The following is a 19,394-nucleotide window of genomic DNA, read 5'->3' on the forward strand; positions in this document are numbered from 1 at the left end:
AGGATGCTTCCACATAAGTTTCAGCTTTTTCTGGTTTAGTGGTTCTTGAGAAGAAGATTTTCAAAGATTTTTCCTATATACTTCTATGTAAAACTTTGATATCCCATTGTGGCCCCGCCCTACCCCCGGGGGTCATGATTAGATCAATTTAGAATCTACACTACCCCCAAGATGCTTCCACATAAGTTTCAGCTTTTCTGGCCCATTGGATCTTGAGAAAAAGATTTTTCTAATTTTACCTATATATTTCTATGTAAAACTATGATTCCAACTTTTGGCCTCGCCCTATCCCCGGGGGGTCATGATTAGATCAATTTAGAATCTACACTACCCTAGGATGCTTCCACATAAGTTTCAGGTTTTCTGGCCCTGTGGTTCTTGAGAAGAAGATTTTTAAAGATTTTTCCTATATATTTCTATGTAAAATTTTGATATCCCATTGTGGCCCCGCCAAACCCCCCGGGGCCATGATTTGAACAATTAAGAATTTACACAACCCCAGGATGCTTCCACATAAGTTTCAGCTTTTCTGGTTCAGTGGTTCTTGAGAAGAAGATTTTTTAATAAACCCAGCCTATTTTTGTCTTTTTTTGATTATCTCCCCTTGTGAAGGGACTTGGTCCTTCATTTTTACAATTGAAATTTCCCTTAACCCAAGAATGCTTTATACAAAGTTTGGTTGAAGTCGACCGATTGGTTCTTGAGAAGAAATCGAAAATGTGAAAAGTTATCGGACGGACAGACGGACGGATGGACGGACGACGGACAAAATGTGATCAGAAAAGCTCACTTGAGCCTTCGGCTCAGGTGAGCTAAAATGAATCCCACTATATGACATGCCTCAGCGAAGAATGTGCTCAAATTTTCAAGCATCAGCGATGAGTAGTTGCTGAGAAATCTGCGACGAAAAAATTGTAACGGACAGACAGACAGACGGACAGAGAAGTATATACAAAAAGGTAGATTAGTTGTTATAGTCATCCATACATGTATTTCTGGATTGAACTGTCTTCAATGATAGAGAAGTGCATTTAAACGTTCAGTTATTACAGATCACAGCTTGAGCATTTGCAGCTGATACTGAAAAGAAAGAGAAAAAACTCTCATTTATTTTGCTTTGGTTGACTAACTAGAAAATTTGGATTATTCACACAATGTCTACGTCTACCTTGTTAAGGAATATTAATATTCATAACTACAATTAAGGACATACGCAACGTACCTTATCTACTGATAACTTTCGAAGATATTCTAAATTTAAGCTCAGAGTACAATTACATGTTCTTTGACAAAAAATCAGCATGCGTTACCAAGGGTTTTGAAAAGATATCAAATTTTTAAAAAAATTGTATTAATCAAAGAAAAATGTACCGAAATTACAAAATATAAATTCCAGATTTTTTTTCCATTAAAAAATATTTTAGAAGAGGTGTACAAATTCATATATAGACATTAAAAATATTGCACACATGTCCTTCATTTAGTGGAACTCTTCAACTCCAGGGAAGAACCCAATAAAGTTCAAACTACGTTGCGTATGACCTTAATTGAATTTAGTCTTCAAGCTTGAATATTTTAATTGGTTTGTCGTTAATTTTAAAATGAGTTGAATATAAAAAGAGGGAAAATGCTTACTAAATTCGTTTGACACTTGAAATGTAATGGGTCCTGACTTTGGTCCACACCTTGCACACCATCCTGCACAGGTAAAGGAAATCTCGGAATCATCTGTTGATTTTTGAAAATCTCTTAGCTCCGTGTGACTGCCAGCAAGTGTTTCCCACGATAGCTGGAAAAAAATAAAAACGAAAGGATCATGTAGAATATCAATTTACATCGAGCTTAAAGTTTGTAAATCTTCAATTTCAATTTTTTTGTTGTGAATTTTAAAAAATCCACGCTTTTGTAACTATATACGAGGGTCATTAAAAAAAAAACGTAGACAATGTTTCTCATTATCACATTATTTATACAAAATTAAATATCAGCACATTTTTATATGTAAAAACATATCTGTTATAGATGTGTGTAGTCTCATTCCATTTGATAAAATTGAACTAATGTCGGCCAATTTAAAAAAAACCCATGTATTTCACCACGGAGCACGGATAAAACATTGTACACATAACTTCAAAAACAACGTCGTAAAAGTTTCTCAAACTCACTGTGCTTTTTCATTTAATAATCGGTTTGTATCGTATTCATCATTCATCAAATGTATCCATAACACTTGATACCCAGCATGCTAACAATAATTCGGTTTCCTTATATAAGATTTTCAATGATATCAAATTTTTCACCGTGTAACTCTGCTTTCACAAGTTATGCAACAGTGGAATGCACATTACGTTTCATGACGTTATTCACTTTTTGACAATTCAGATTTTGAACTAAAATCTGTTCCTTTGCAGACCGACCATCTTCCAATTCATAGTTTTTACCCCTAAAAAATTGTCTGTTCCATTATAAACATATACATGTACACGGTTCATTTTATCAATTTTTCCTCTTTTCTCCAGCATTTTTGGAGTTTATTTCAAAAGTTCCCAGATGCAAGACAAAATCTAATTGCTACTCGCTGCTCCGTGACGTCCTTCGACGTCATGATTTTTTGCATTTTATAATCAAGAATATCTCCCTATAGATATTGATATCTCTTTAACAAGCAATGTATTTTCATTAACTTTTAGCTTCTGAAGTAATAAAACAATGCTAAATTTAAGCATTTAAATTTTATTTCGTTTAAGGACAATTTTTAAAGAGAAATGGATTTAGGTATGAAAAGTGTATAATAAGTAAATAATTCATTTTTGACCCTGTTCTGGGACCCCATTCTGGCTGTTTTAATCTTTGATAAGTTTGAAAACAATCAAGATATATTTTAATTTCTTTGCTTAAAATATTTGATTCTGTTCTTAAAATATTTGTACCAAATTTGGTTTAAATATGACGTTAAATAAAAAAGTTATGACAATAGGTCAATGAACTTTTTGGATGACCATCGTATAAGCATCTGTGATTTGCAGCATATTTATTTATTTTAAATTATTTTGACTAAACAAGACGTAAATATTAATTTTATTTTAATTGTTAAGATGTTTTAAAACGAAATCTTACAGAGGGGTCAATAACCAGCCCTGTTCCTTTGGTGTTTATGGTTGCATTTGCGAAATGTGGACAGGGGTTCCGAAATGCTTCACCATTGCAATCTCTTATTTCTCCATACGGTACCGTAGGCGTGCCAGTCAGCAATGTAAAGGTGTAGTCTAATCCATTGACTTCCATATTCTATATATAGAAAAAAACTAACACTTTAATTTCAACTTGCAGATATAAAATTTGTCCCACAGATGATATGTGCAAAATTGCTACATTTGCAAAATTGCACTTTGAAAAAAAATGTAGAAAAGATTAAATTTGATTGCATCTTCTCCCCCATTTTCCATGAAAGTAGGGGATATTAATTTCGGTCTGACTGTTCGTCTGTCCTTTCATAAAGTGCCCCCTAGACCCCCTACCCTAGATCTGTGCAAGCTTTTTTTCCATAAGCGAGGGTCACAGATTCTCTAAATTAGCTTGTTTGTTTTGCTTTTCTTGAATTCTGATTTCAAAGAATATCATTTTTGAAATTTTTGATGTAGCCTTGATGTAAAGACGTAAGCAATATATTAATTAACATAAACTGAATATATGTGACGATTATCAGAAACGGAAGCAGAGTATTGTTACAATTCATGTACCTGAATTTTTATTCCAACTTTGTTGAAATTTACCCTCTTTAATGGTAGTTTGTAACTAGACTGACACTGTTTCCCCTTAATTGGCCAGTTCGATTGATCGTGTTGAATAAAGGAATTCAGATTCCCCAAAGTTATATATTCAGATGGATTAGATGCCATGTTGTAACAAAATATCTTCACTCTTTTTCTGTTCGTTGCTCGAGGATAAATCCAGTACTCGCCATCCGTCGTAATTCCTGTACTGGAAGCGATATCCTGACATGATTCTGGTACTGTGGAAAATAAGAAGGAAACATGGCTGTACTGTAGTGTACAAACCTTTACATGTATTGACTTCTTACTATATATGATTCTTAAAATACTTACGACAAAATATTGTTGAAACACACTTCTTAAAATATGTAGAATTTTTAACAAAGGGCTTAACTATATCTAACATTTAAGGACATGTGCTTTGGCACTATCTATGAAAATACTTGTAATCGCCTTTGTACAGTCTTATTGGAAAAGTCAGTTAACACTCGAATTAACAATAGATTGTACCAGTATTTGCTAACTTTGATCATTATCTTGACCGTGGAGTTTGCGGAAATTGTAAATGCATTTGATAGATACATGCTTGAAAGACGATGCTTTGTTTTTAAACATTAATCTGGAATAATGATATATTCATCTGACTGGAAATGCATGTTTACCTCGCGGCTCACATTTGAAGAACAATGGTTGTAAATCAATGGATTATTTTATATCTGTAAACTTTAGAAAAGATGTGTTTTATATTTTATTTTTTAAATCCCATCTTTATAATAAAAAAGAACATGGGCAGCTTAGCAAAAATCGATATTTTTGGTGTATTTTCTCCAACAGAACATAAAGATTATTGGAACTTTTCAAAATAAATATATTTACATGCTCATATAGCAAAGTATTTTCCGATATTATAATTTGAAGAAGATATACAAATGCTAGTACTCTGTCAATATCTATATACTAAAACTAGTGGATGAAATAAAGCTACATGTTAAAAGCAATATAAACATGATTTATTCGCATAAAAAGGACTTCTCTACAGCAATATTTAGTTGATAACAATCAAATCAAAACAACTTTATAACTCATACAATAAATAAACAAACGAGTGGCCCATTGCAACGTTTACCAAAAGGGGTGGGGTAATCATCCCTCTCACAACACAAAGAAAACACAATGTTAAACTCAAAAGAGTGAATCTTTACCTAAATTGTTTTTATTGCAATAGCATGGAAGATATTTTATCTTACTGCAACAGAAAGAGTAGATTTGGTAAGGGGTAAGATGGAAGGGGTTGAATGAATCTTTAATAAAATACAATTATTAAAATGGTAGGAGCTACCTAACACCCCAATTGAAAATAGACCTGGAATATGGGACGATATAGACAATTTTATTCAGCGTATTCTGATTCAAAATGCTATTTTTCAAAATAATAATAATGAAAAATGGTTTTTTTAATATATGAGGTTTAAAGCTAAAAATATTCGGCCATATATTACGAGATATTAATTTTCGACAGTGTCGTGTTACATTTTCCCAAATGATTGTGCGATAATTGATAAATTAAAATAAATTAACTTTAAACAACGTTTAGTCATACATTGCACGCCGTTAAAAGCTATCTTCTATAGGAATATGTTTTATTGTATATATTATTTCAAAACAATTAGAAACTAGACTACTAGAGTATATAGTCTCAAATGCTTTTTTGTGAGTTAAAAAGCTCTCTTTTACTTACCCCTGCGGGTACTGCCTTTATCCAGTATATAATATTTTACATTGTCACCCCCTCCTTCCTCCACGTTGTAAATCACCTGAAAAAGCTTACAGGACTTATCTGTAGAGTTATACAGTAAAGACACACAGTCACTGCTCTGTAAACACTTCAGTCCACACCATGTCAGAGGGTAATTAGAACCAGACCAGATCGCTAATGACGGTTCAATGAGGTCAAGTCTTAGTTGTACCTGTCGTAGGGCAATTTCACCTAATAATTAAAGATATTTGTTAATTTTTGAATTCCTTTCACTGAGATTCAATCTTTTACATACATACATTTAGTAAATTATCTCATGATGTTTTTTTCAATTAAGTTTTGAGCTTCAAATGTTTAACAATATAGCTAGACTCACTTGTTTTCAAGACCATTAATATCCCTGGAATATTATAAAACATCACTAAAAAGTTTATTTTATGCATCGTCTTCTCTGTCTATTGTTCATATATATAAAATTCCATGATAAAATTTTGTTTTAGTTTACATCGATTTTTTAGATATCATGAACTATAATCAAAGCTGCTCTTTCCCTCCTATCATATAATTGCCTGGATAGAAATATTTACATTATATCGATACTTTAGAAAGTAACATCAATAATGGATTTTCATTGGTTAATAATTTTAAGGGGTCCGACTATAGTTTCCATTGCGCAATATTACGCGCATCATAGCAAAATGAGGCGTATTTACTGTTTTAATGCAACTTTTTTCGCTTAATTGTTAAAATTAAACAAAATTAAGAAATTTTAGATATAAAAATGTAATTACAATTTGATAAAACTAATTTTTTAACCGATTTTGCAATTAATAGGTAGGTTGACGTCGCTGCAGCGTCTTTTTGACGTTATGTTAATCTAAAGCTCTTAAAGAAAGGAGTAATAAAAATATTATTAAAGAAAAAGTAATAAACATTCGCTCTTGAAATTTAAAACACAGAAATTTGAGAATATTTCCAATATTTTAATTATGTTTCCACGTGAATCCATTGTGTACGTCATATTTTGTTATACGCTATAAAAATAGTAAAATTTGCTAATTTTTTGCATTTTGAGATGCCCCCTCTGGTAACAAGACGGTAGAATTTTGTGTTTCTTACATATATTGTATAATATACTATTACTCATCAAATATTATAGTTTGAACAAAAAGTCTATTGTAGTATTTGTAAAATTTGCTTTAAAGTGCTAAAAATTGACATTTTCCTATATAATCCTATACAAAATGTACCTGTATTTTGAGACAGTAGATTTTCCCTAAACTTTGCATGTACACTGAAGTTAATGTAAGTTATATATGGTATAAAAATGAAGAGTTTTGCTATTGTAGTTTTCACACAATAAAACTATAGTCGGCCCCCTTAAGTCATTGTATTCATTATTCCTTTGATTCTGTTTTGTTTTATCTAAAAGTGCAAACAGTACATTTGAGTTATTTTTTCCTATGGCATTTTGTGTTTTATCCTTGTTCCGTATCTTAACATTTTATTTCTTCTTTATATTCCGTTATTCATGAAATATAAGGATAACTAACAATTATCAAGGTCAAAAGTTCCTTGAAACAGATAAGATTGGAAGGACAACAAACACACACCTCTAAAATATCAAAGGAGAGACCATGCAGGGTTAAGCATCTCCTGAGCACTAGTTACACCCACTACGGGCTCCTTGGCATACTAGTAACTGGACAAACGGAATAAATTTGTAAACAAAAAAATTACCTTACAGTACAGTTAGAATTTTAAACCTTTCAGAATTTTGAACTTCATTCACTTTTGCAATAATACATTTGAGTCGTTTTTACTAAAAACAATTTTTTTTATTTAATATAGGAATATTTAAAAGAGAAACCAGACACTAAATGAAAAGGGTGAAGCCGATTACTTTTGTAAAAATCTCCTTCTCCCTCTCTCTCCTGTAAGTTTAGGTATGTGCGCAATTTTCTTATTCTTGGTGATTCTTGTCTGGTTTCTGCCTAATTTAAATATTAAAATTATGTTTGCTTATACGAAGGTTGTTCGAATAGTTCGTGGACGATGCCAATCTTCGTTATATTACTCATTAGAAATTTAAAATAAGCACATTACCAAATGTAAAAATGTAAAAAAAAAAAAAAAAAAAAAAAAAAAGAAAAGAATATTTGTTTCATTGATGAGTGTCATTTCAATCGATGTAACAGAAATCAAATTGCTTCATTTTAATAATAGCATGTTTTGTACCCGCGGAGTATACTTAACGGCAATGTAACGTCAAAATATAGCGTCAATAATTTCTAAAAATACTTTCCCTATACATTATATACAGCATATCTTTACCCACTCATTAAAAACCTTTTTTCTGATACTTGACATTTCTTTTTTAACAATTGTTTACGATTTATAATTTTCTTTGTTAAGGTTTTAATTTCTTTTATTACTTAACACTGCTTTCACAGGATAAAGCAACTCTAGGGCGCATGTTTTTCCTTGACTTTCCAACTTTTTAAGGGTTTTGCTCAGATTTTTACAGTTAAACCGTTTCTTCACAGATTGTCCTCATCCGATACAGAGTCTTTGTCACTCAAATACTGCCTGTACTATTTGGCGACATATGCACAGCTCGCTTGTTACACGTTATTTGAATCCTCCAACTTTTTAAGAATTTATTCAGGATTTTTCCTGAGAAAACACAAAATTGCATCGTTATCTGCTTTTCGTTTCGTTTAACAGAATATCACTACAAACATTATTTAGTGTATTGTTTGTAATTTACTAAATTTTGACCTGCTCCGCAACCCGATTTTTGCATTTTTTAAATCTGGATAAGCTTTGAATAAATGCTGATAAAGAAATAAAACAAATCTTTTGAATATATTGTTAGAATACTTCTACCAAATTTGGACAAGAACATGTTACATTAAAGTTTTGCATTTTAAGAAATTCAATAAATCTATGATGAACAATATTTTATATGTTCAGAAAACTCTTAATTCTGATTAACTTCTCCCACCTCAATCTCCATACACCAATACTTAAACTTATATGTTTAGAGCAACCCGATCCTCCTGGCTGCAATAACATATATGATGTCAAATAAAAAAGATATGACAGAAGTCCACGATCTTTTCGCAGAACCATCGTTTAACTTTAGATTTAAAGGATTTAAAAGATCATATTTTTCTTTCCTTTTCCTTATTGTTCAAGTAAAAGTTTAGATAGATATACATGTAATAAACTGAGATTAAAATCTGACAGAGACCGTACGGTAACATAATTTTGTACAAAGTAAGAATCACTTGATTGGCAACATTAATTATTTTATACTTTTATAATGGAAAAAGAAAATGACATTGATTTCGCTTTGCTTTGGAAAAAAATTGGCTGAATTTTATCTAATTGAAACTATCGATCACTTACCGGTAGGTAAAATTCTTTGTAAAGCCATCAAAGATTCATTAATTTTAATAAAACGAAATACGTATAAGAGAAGAATCCATCTTTCAAAAAGAAATATTGAATTTCTTTTTTGTGAAATGAATGGTTTTGAAAACTTAAAAGAATAATAATGATTTAAAAACAGGCTTAATAAAAAAAAAATCAAACCACATAAAAATCTATTGCATTATGTGAATTGTTTCTCAAATCTAAGCCTCGAAAAAAAAACTAGATGAATATTATTATACCAGATTTGTATACCCGGGTATAATTTGAAGCATTTCTGCATGTATCAAATGTAAATAACTTTGCATATTCAATGCTTGATGATATAATGGCTTTGTTGGAAAACGCTATATAAACATTGCATGTACTTGAGTGTGAATGGAAAATTTTCATCCCGAGACGCAGCCGAGGTTGAAAGTAGATTCTTGGTTTAAAAAATTCAATGTTTCACTCAACCACAGGTAGTACGCTGCGTCTTGACAAAGTTAAAGTTGACAACAGACAGACAGTGAGACAAACAGACATGACGAAAACAATATACCCCTGTGATCTTTCGCTGCGTCACGTCAACTTTACCCTAGCCCATAACTATGAGTAGGAGAAGCTATGGCTTTCATATTTCACAGGCGTATTCCTTTGGGTACCACTAAATTTGACCTACTACCTTTACAACGAAATGCCACACCTTAACATTGGCCATAACTTTTGAACAGTTGGAGCTAGGGCTTTCGTCCTTCATGTATTTTTACTGTGACAAGACCTTTTAACTGGTCAAAATATTTTTTTAACCTTATCTAAGAGTCTGACCCATTTAAAAAACAATTATCCTTGGTCATAACTTTTGAACAGTTAGAACTAGGGTTTTCATATTTTACGGGTGTATTCCTTATAACAAGACCTTCCTTTTGACACCACCACTTTTGACCTTGGCCTTTTGCAGTTTGACATGCTTTTGAGAGAATTCAACCATCGCCATAAGGTACTATACGGAGTACAATAAAAACATAAGTGTAAACAATATTTATTCAGTTATCGACTGAATAGATTGGGCAACATGCTTAAAGCCTATAGATACCCTCTCTGTACAACAGGTCAAAGTAACAATACAATGAACAAAAAACATATAACTGTACATGTAATTAACCATAGCTCAAAACTATTTAAAAAAAACGTTTTCAGTATTTTCACCTTTGCCACCTTAAACCATCTTACAAGTGTATATCACTTCAGTCTACGCCCCACTCAATAATTGTGCTACCACCGGGGGCATGTGTTTCACAAATACATGTTGAAAAGCGGGAGGTTATAATTATATATTAATCGTTATGCCTGTCCGTCCGTCTGTCTGTCTGTTACTCTTTGAGGTACCCATCTCTTATCCACAACTCCTCTCAAACCACTGAATGAAATTTGATGAAATTTTCACAGAATCTTTACATGTTACATATTGCCATTGTGCACCTCCTATCTAACTTATTGATCTGACACATATTTTGGGTTTCCCACATCAACACATTGGACACTGCCATTATATTAATATGGCGAGAGAGAGAAGGGTATCATTTAGAGAGCTCATTGCTCACAGTTCCTCTAGTTTCATTGCTAATTTTAAAGTCGTCATTAACAAACTATAAATTGTCGACGATTTTTTTTATGTTTTCCCTTATCCTTACGTTTATCATACATAAAATGTTGTTGTTATGATACAATTTATGCTTTTTTCTAGTAAAAATTAATTATCCAAATATATCACACCTAGATGTGTCAAACTTTATGGTATTTTTTTTACTTCAAAATCTCTGGAATATATCGAGTCGACGTAGGAATGGAAGTCAGTACTGTAAACATCATTGATAATGTGTTCTCAATATATTTTAATTTTCCAGGTAAGTCACAGGAAGGCAAATGTTGTCTTTTTCTCATATTCTTTTAAATAAATCTGCTCCATATAAATACAAATAAAGATCTGCTAATAGCAGGCACATAACATCTATTCCTGTGTACATATTTTTTTCTTAAATGAAAAATGTTTTTAGATTTTTATGGGGTTAACGCACTAAAACCAAAATAAATAATAAATTAAAACTTTTCAGACAAAAAATACAATAATAATCTATGTCACAAATTACAGATTATAGAGCCAAATAAAAAAATGGCATAACTATTTTTAATTTACATGTAATTTTAATAGCATAAATTTAATTCTTTAAAAAATGCTATATTTTTGTACATATTCCGATAAGAAAGATTATATGGTATATGGTATTGATGGCAAAAAAATTAAATGGCATACGTATAACTATAGATGTTGAAAGGGGGACAATAGAGAACTGAAACACTTTAAAAAGAATAACATTCCCTCTAACTTCATTTCACTTTCAAGTTTAACAACAATGAACAACAAATATTTGAACATAACATGAGGTTTCAAGCAATTCAACAATTTGTTATATTTTAACATACACAGTATTGTATTTTGTACTTTTGTACATCTACTGTCGTACCATGATATACGTGTCGATTTAACATTTAATATCTACAGCGATAGAAGGGTTAATTATGACATATCAACGCTTGGGCTTCCGCAGCTGATACTGAAATGAAAGAAATGCAATTTAAACTTAAGAATCTACTTCTCTTTATACTAGGTAAAAATCATATATAAAATTAGCCATATAGTTTTCCAGTATTTTAAATAATTTTAAATAGATTACAAGTCTCGTCATCATTGATGTAACTGAAAAGAACTTGGTTTTTATTTTAAAAATGTAGATACGCTAAATTGCTATAATTGTGATATGTCTATGTGTAAAGAGTAAATAAGAAAGGTTTACTGAATTCGTTTGACACTTTGAATATAATGGATCCTGACGTTGGTCCACATCTTGCACACCATCCAGCACAGGTGAAGGATATCTCAGCGCCATCTGGTGATTTTCGAAAATCTCTCATTTTCGGGTAATAGCCCTTGATTACTCCCCACGTCAACTGAATAAACGTGAATTGGTTAGCAAATGCACTGTGTGGTGACGTTAATATCAGTATCAGGTGAAAATTTTCACTTTTAAGGACAGCTGACTTTTATAAAAAAAAATCCTCAAAATAATTATTATCTTGGTTATATTTATACAAATAAAATGAGTAAGTTTTACCCCACATATTTTGTTATTTTTCATTTAAAGTTTCAAAATAAGGGAATGTTACAAAAATATATATATATATTAATAAGGATAGATGCAAAAAGATAGAATATTGGACATCATTGAAAGTAAGCAAAGTCTTAAATATTTTAGAAATAAATTAACGACCAAAATAGGTTTTTAAAAAATATAAACACCCATGTTTCAATATCTTTGTATCATCTGTCCTTCATTATAACTCATATTAAAAAAGAGTATCCTATACGTAACTTCTTCTTAAAATAAAATTTGTAATTTGAGTAGAACGTAAGATACTTAATCTTTAAAGTTTGTAAAGTGCTTTTCATGTTCAGAGGTGCAGAATTTGAACGTGGTTGTTCAAGTTTTTGTAGCATCAGCTTACGTCACAGCTGTATCTTGTTGTGTTTTAAAGATTAGTTAATAAGCTTGATGATATTGGATGAAATGACTTTCAAAGATTACACAAATATTGTCAAAAAGAATTATATAATAATTTATGATGTCAGATTTAGAGTACATAATTGTAAAGTCAAAGCGATTTTTTACAAGCTAATTTTTACAACCAATCACAAGACGTGAACATTTCAAAGTACACAAACTTATTTTCGTTGAAGAAGCAGTTGATTTAGAAATGAAAAAGCAATTTATAATTTACCATGAAAAATGGTTTTAAGAAGCGTGGAAAAGTCATAAGTTTGATTTCTATCACCCTTTGAAAAAAATGTTATTTAAAATTTTTAATTTCTTCAATTCTCTAATGTCTAAGAAAAATAAACTTTGATTTGTTCCACTCCTAGAATAGACTGTGGTATAGAACGTCTAAAATTAATTCTTTACAACAGTAAATAGTTTGATAAGGAACTTGTTAAAGGTCTCATAGAATTAGAAAAGTTATCTTCCATTGACAGAATTTTTATGAAGTGACGGAATCCCGTATAGATAATGTACATAGTCACTTTTGTTGAATGGAATGTTAGAAAGTCTTCTGCCTGTACCTTTAGCTAGGTTAATAAGAAGTTATGAAAAAGGTGAAAAGACTAAACAGCGATCGTTAAAAAAAAATTCGTGAACACGACATTGAACATGGACCTAGGTGCCTTGGATGAATGACCATCCCCTAAGTGAAGGAGTGACCCCGTGTCACATCGTTGGATGGAATATAAACCGTCGACATAAGGATCATCTCCTTACACGGACACTCAAGAGCAAATCACTCTCTAATCACTGTGTAACGCCGATGATCAATGAAGAACTTTGCCCATAGAAAAATGCATGTAAGATTTACCGATTTTCAAAATAAAACCCAAGTTTTTTTCAGTTATACCAATGCTAATGAGCCTTGTAAATAAAACCGAGAACCACTAATCCTTTATCACCTCCTATTAAGTGAATGGAAGAATAGATGGTTCATTTTTCAATTTTTAAACTTGTTTCTATAATGCATTAATGTTTTAATGTCTTCCCCCTAAAATATCGCGCAACATTTATGATGTATAAGACTATTCATCATAGAAATGAGGTTATGCTGCCAATTGAAAAATCGGGACTCCCTGTACTTAGGACTATTGTAAAAGGTTACTCTACGTCTAATAAACTTCAAAAACAGATTCCTAATTTAAAAAAAAAACACATAAAGGGTAGGCTAATGGGCGGTTAATATAAGAGTTAATATAAGAATATTTAAAATTCCTCAATCCTTTTCGCGTGATTGAGATTTTCATTCTTTGTATTTATGAAATATTCTGTGATAAAAATTTATTTAGGATATAGAAATTGATTTTTTCAGTTTTAATAAAAGTATGCAGCATTAAGATTACGTAATTTATCGTAATCAGTGATTACCTTGATACAATTGATTATCGCAGTACAGTTAAGGTGCGCAATGGAAATATCGACTGAATTTTGTATTTAAAAATGTATTCGTAATCAGGATGGCGATTATTTTTAGTACATTATTTATATCGGATAATTGTAATTATGATTAATAACTACATATCGAGGACGATTATATTTTATATTTAGACTAGTCACGTGATGCGGCAGTCACGCGATTTGAGCACATTGACGAGAAGTATTGATGTTACATATAAATGTCACTAGTGCAAGGGCATAACCAAGTTAAATTTCCAAGTTTAGTATATAAATATTTTTAACACGCATTGTAGTTTCTAAAAAGTGCTGCGATCCTGTCTAAATTCTGCAATTTCATTGTTAAAATTATATTTGTATGACCGAATGCTATATTTTTGCTGGTCAGCGGCATGAAATATTGATATAATTAAATTGTTTTTAAGATTTCATCAGGATCGCAGCACTTTTCAGATACCTTAGTAGTTCAATAGTTGAAATGTAAAAGCTTACTTTGATCCACAGAGTGTATGCCCTTGCACTAGATCGATTTATTGAGACCCCCCCACATTATCCTCCGATGTACTGGCATACAAATATACGGCAGTGTCAATTAAATACGTAATGTACAGAAAATATATTAATAAAATAGTGAAAAAAACATTAAATTCAATTTATTGGTCCATAGAATATATGTAAATAATATTTTATTTAATTAGAGAAAACATATTTTGTCGAGAAAATATTACTTGATCTGTCTCTCACTGCATACAAACTACGTCACGTTGTAAGAAATGACGTCATATTGACAAGTGTATCGCAATAAGTGACTTGTTTATAACTTGTTATGTGGGATTTAACTAACGACAAAACAACACGCTATAGTAAGTTTTTATGTAGTTTGATGATTTCTTATTGGTTAAATTAGCAGATAAACACATTTTGTGTTATTTTAAAGAAATGTTGTATGACGTATATTGTGCATGATGTCATAGTCAAGTTTTCCCGTACAAATTAAGCTCCGCCTCCTTTTTGTAACCTTAACTGTGCTGCGATGCATATTGAACAAAAATGATACAAATGTCAACCATGGCTGTTCTGTTGTCAATAACAAAAAAAGATAATCGAATTTTTATTGCATGATGGAAAGAAAACATGATGAAATATATATAAACATAATTGAAGTATGGAAATACAGTATATGGAGAAGGAAAAACAATGATATAATACAACAATTACAGTTACTTAACAATGCACCATTTGAAAAATTATTTAAATTTTAGTATTCTTAAATTCATATGTCTTTTATAACACTATGTACTTTAAATCACTTTTTATTCGCGAGAACTTTATTTTCGCGTAATTACGCGAGACAGTGTGCTCGCGAAAATTTAATTCTCGCGTATAATAGTATTCCTTAAGAATATATAGAGCAATAACCACAATTCGCGAAAATTTTGTCTCGCTAATCAAGAGTCAATGACTATCTCGCGAAGATAAGGTGTCGCGAAAATTTTGTGATCTACAGTATCATCAATATCTTACAGAGGGGTCAATAACCAGCCCAGTTCCTTTAGTGTTGATGGTTGCATTTGCAAAATGTGGACAGGGACTCCGGAAGGATTTACCATTGCAATCTCTAATTTCTCTTACGGTAACGTAGGTGAACCAGTCAGCGTTGCAAACGTGTAATCCAATCCATAAATTTTCAAAGTCTGTGTAGAAAAAAAAATTTACTTTCATTTCTTCTTGTATTTTTTAATCCCATTCATTATCTAGTGATTTGATGTGTGGGTTTTTTTTGCCAAAGTTCTAAACTCAAAGTATATATCGTTTATTGAATTACTTTACTTCTTTATTTCAAAGAAAATAATTACTGCTTTATCATAAATTCTTTCAACAATTCATAAATTATTAAAAAAAAAAAAAATTGAATTTCTATTCCAACTTTCTGGAAATCTGTCCTTTTTAAAGGTTCTGTGTAACTCGACTGACATTGCATATTCATGATTGGCCAGTTTGATGGATCGTGTTCAATGAAGGAATTTGTGTTTCTTAAAGTAATATATTCTGATGGATCAGATGCCATGTTGTAACAAAAAATCTTCACTCTTTGTCTGTTTGTATTTTGAGATATCCAGTACTCGCCATCTTTGGTTATTCCTGAGCAGGTGACAACATCTTTGCAAGATTCTGGCACTTTAGAAAGAAAATAAAACATGGAATAAAATTTATTTTTGTGTTAATCTTAAAGTAACACTATGAGTCAAAATCAAGTGTTCTTTTAAGAAATATGTAGCATACAGAGAAAAAAAGACTGCACAATATAAGTGCCGGGAAAACAAAGCTTTTATCTACCATTAAGTTGTTTTTTATGTCAAAGTCACGCCACTTTTTTTTAACTCAAACTTGTAAACAACATTTAACTGGAGCATGCAAGGGTGAGAGATATGTTCTAACAACTTTTTAAAAGGATTGCATCAAAATTTTTGGTCCACGTACATTCATTCCTGGGTACCTTAAACCATGGTAACTATGGTAACGTAGTATTCAACTTTTCTGCACACGCGTACATAGGAAGGAAGAAGTATTTAGCAATATTTTCGTTACAGGGCATACTAAAATTATTTTTACTTTTATTTTTTCTCTATAAAAAAAGATTTTTAAGGTTCTGAAACATGTAATTTTCTGTAACCTTATACTTTTATGAATTTAACAAAAGAGCAAGAGCCATCTTCTGCAAAAAATGGCTCCGTACTGTTATCAATTGATTAACTATCAGCCTCTTTCCCATTTTATATATCAAAATAAAGTAGTCACTTGGTGCTTTCATTTTCTATAATAAAATTTTGTTTTAAGAATCCAGATATTTGAAAACAGGTTTGAGAAGTTGCAATGTTCTTGAAATTTGCAGAAAACATGCGTATTTGACTAACTTCAACAAAGAATTAAAATATGAGCACAGCCCACGATCCAAAAAATTAAACATGTTATTTGATCTTCAGAAGCAGAGCTTTCATTATTTATTTGCGTATTTTGGATCAGAGGTTGTGCTCTATATGAAATATTGAAAAAATGCTTCAACTTTCGGTCATTTTCAAAGGAATTTACAGGATATGAGGAACATGACGTATTTTATGACGACATAATGCACTGACTAGATGAGAAATTACGTCACGATTAATAGATAGGTGGCCACCAACATTCCAAGTGATAAATACTGCATTTGCAATCTAAACTGAGAGGTTCTGATTTTTCAGAAATTCTCAGGGCCATATAAGGCCTAATGTGACTCTTGCTCTTTACTTGCGTCATGCAAAAATTCTACTTTTTGAATAAAACCATCAGCAACATTAAAAAAAATACAGATATTTTCCCCATATGATTGACTTTTTAGTTTTATTTATTTTTCAAATGTATTTTTATTTCTTCAATTTTCAATTATTTGTCATCAATTTAATATTTTCTTTTCAATTGAAACAATTTCAGTTTGTCATGTTTGATTGAAATACAACAAATCAGCTTGTCATTTGCTCATGTTCATTGCTTAAAATTAAAATAATGAATTTGAACTTCTTTTTATTTCTGATAAAAGTCATGGTTTTCTTTTACTTACCCCAGCGGGTGCTTATTTTATCCAGAATATAAGACTCCACTATGTCATCTCCGCTTTCATCCTCCAGGCTGTATATGACTTGAAACAGTTTACAAGACTTGTCTGTAGAGTTATACAGTAAGGACACACAGTTCTGTTCATTTAAACACTTATGACAACACCGTAGCAGCGATTGATTAATTCCAGACCAAATTGCTAATGAGGGTTCAATGGGGTCAAGTCTCATTCTCACCAACCGTAAGGAAATTTCACCTGAAAAAGAACATTGTCTTGTTAACCTAAAATTAAATTTCTATCGGTGTCATTGTTTAAATCAATCATTGTATGTTGCAACCACTATTGAAATAACGACCACTATTGAAATAATTATATCAATAGTGGTAGAGTGTATATTTCAATAGCAAACATAGATAGTAACCACTATTGATATACAACCACTATTGAAATAATTATATCAATAGTGGTTGTGAGTGCATTTTAAAAACAAACATAGTTAGTAACCACTATTGAAATACGACTACTATTGAACTAGTTATTATTTCAATAATTGGTGAGATTCATTCCAATAACAAACATAGGTTACAAATTTAACGCACTTTGAAAAATTTTTTCAGAGTGCGTTGATTTTGTCCCAATTTTAACGCACTTTGAAAAAATTTTTCAAAGTGCGTAATTTTTTCAAAGTGTGTTGCCACAGTGCACTATAGTGGTTACTATTTAGGGCTTTTCGACTTTTGTCGAAAAGACCTATTGTTTTCGTCTTGTTTATTATTAGGGCTTTTCGACTTTTGTCGAAAAGACCTATTGTTTTCGTTTTGTTTATTAGGGCTTTTCGACTTTTGTCGAAAAGACCTATTGTTTTCGTTTTGTTTATTATTATTATTATTATACTGAACACTTCTATCGTTCAGGATATTGGGAGTACCTTTAAAACTAGGTGTTTTATTTAATAACTACTAAATAGCAAATTTAAATCTCACGTGCGTGAAACAAGAACAACTTCCGGTATAGTCACTTCCGGTTTTTACCAAAGGAATACTGAAATTTCTAAAGAAGCCAAAAACGTTTTTAATTTTAGTGTCTAGACTCCCAAATTTAAGATATGAATTCTAGAGACCTTATCCAATAAATTAATGCGCGTATGTAACTTTTGACCACAGATACTTTTCAAGATATAAGACTTCAAACATTGAAGAAGGGGGGATGAAATTTTTGAAAGTCACAATTACGTTACAAAAATTATTTTGAGCATAAAAATATGTTAGAACTAATTAGTAGAACATATACTGTAAGTTTCATATCAATCAGAACAGAACTTCCGGTTTTATCGGTCTTTAAAGTTTTATTTTAAATTGAAATTAAACGTGCCACATTATCTCTTGAAGCAATTAAGATTTTCTTGTAATATTTTGTATATGGAATGATGCTGATACTGTTGTGACATCATCAGATTAAAAAATTAAAATTTTGGAAAATAGGGGATTTCTAGGGGCCAACATTGAAAACGGACTTTTGCCTGTAACTTTTTTATTTCTCAATGAATTTTCAAATAGTTTTCAGATTTCACTTAAGGATTAAAAGGGCAGTCTAAAACATGTGGTCCGTGGGGTCACTTTTTGACCCCTTATAGGAGTTGTAGAGACCTGAAATATTGCATTTTTTAGTCTTTTAGAAAATATTTGTGCAAGAGTTATCTCTCTTTGTCCATCTGTTTTTAACGTTATATGGACTCTATGTTTTAATTGTGGTATGCGTCTGAACAGTACTTCAGGTTTTATGAGTCCCTTAAAATTGCCTACGGA

The 19,394-nt window shown here is 31.2% G+C and overlaps 1 protein-coding gene across 1 annotated transcript; it reads right to left on the reverse strand.

The window, feature by feature from the left end:
* Positions 1-1,039: 1,039 nt before the first annotated feature.
* LOC134246624 (A disintegrin and metalloproteinase with thrombospondin motifs 9-like) lies at positions 1,040-11,919 on the reverse strand. The gene is made up of 6 exons (XM_062729001.1): positions 11,802-11,919; positions 5,512-5,760; positions 3,741-4,012; positions 3,118-3,288; positions 1,636-1,789; positions 1,040-1,080 (listed from the first exon to the last, which is right to left on the reverse strand). Exons 1-6 carry the CDS (start codon positions 11,917-11,919, stop codon positions 1,040-1,042), a joined length of 1,005 nt encoding a protein of 334 aa, XP_062584985.1.
* Positions 11,920-19,394: the final 7,475 nt, after the last annotated feature.

Source organism: Saccostrea cucullata, unplaced genomic scaffold (assembly GCF_032062105.1).
Source record: "Saccostrea cucullata isolate Sc308-1 unplaced genomic scaffold, CSIRO_AGI_Scuc_v1 ctg4767, whole genome shotgun sequence".
Classification (NCBI taxonomy): domain Eukaryota; kingdom Metazoa; phylum Mollusca; class Bivalvia; order Ostreida; family Ostreidae; genus Saccostrea; species Saccostrea cuccullata.

Coding starts and splice junctions, on each gene's coding strand:
- LOC134246624 (XM_062729001.1), bottom strand. CDS start 11,919: ATGAGAGATTTTCGAAAATCACCAGATGGCGCTGAGATATCCTTCACC. Junction 5,761..11,801: donor CAAAGTGTCAAACGAATTCA/GTAAACCTTTCT, acceptor TTTAATTATTAG/GTGAAATTGCCCTACGACAG. Junction 1,790..3,117: donor GGCTGGTTATTGACCCCTCT/GTAAGATTTCGT, acceptor ATTTTTTTCCAG/CTATCGTGGGAAACACTTGC.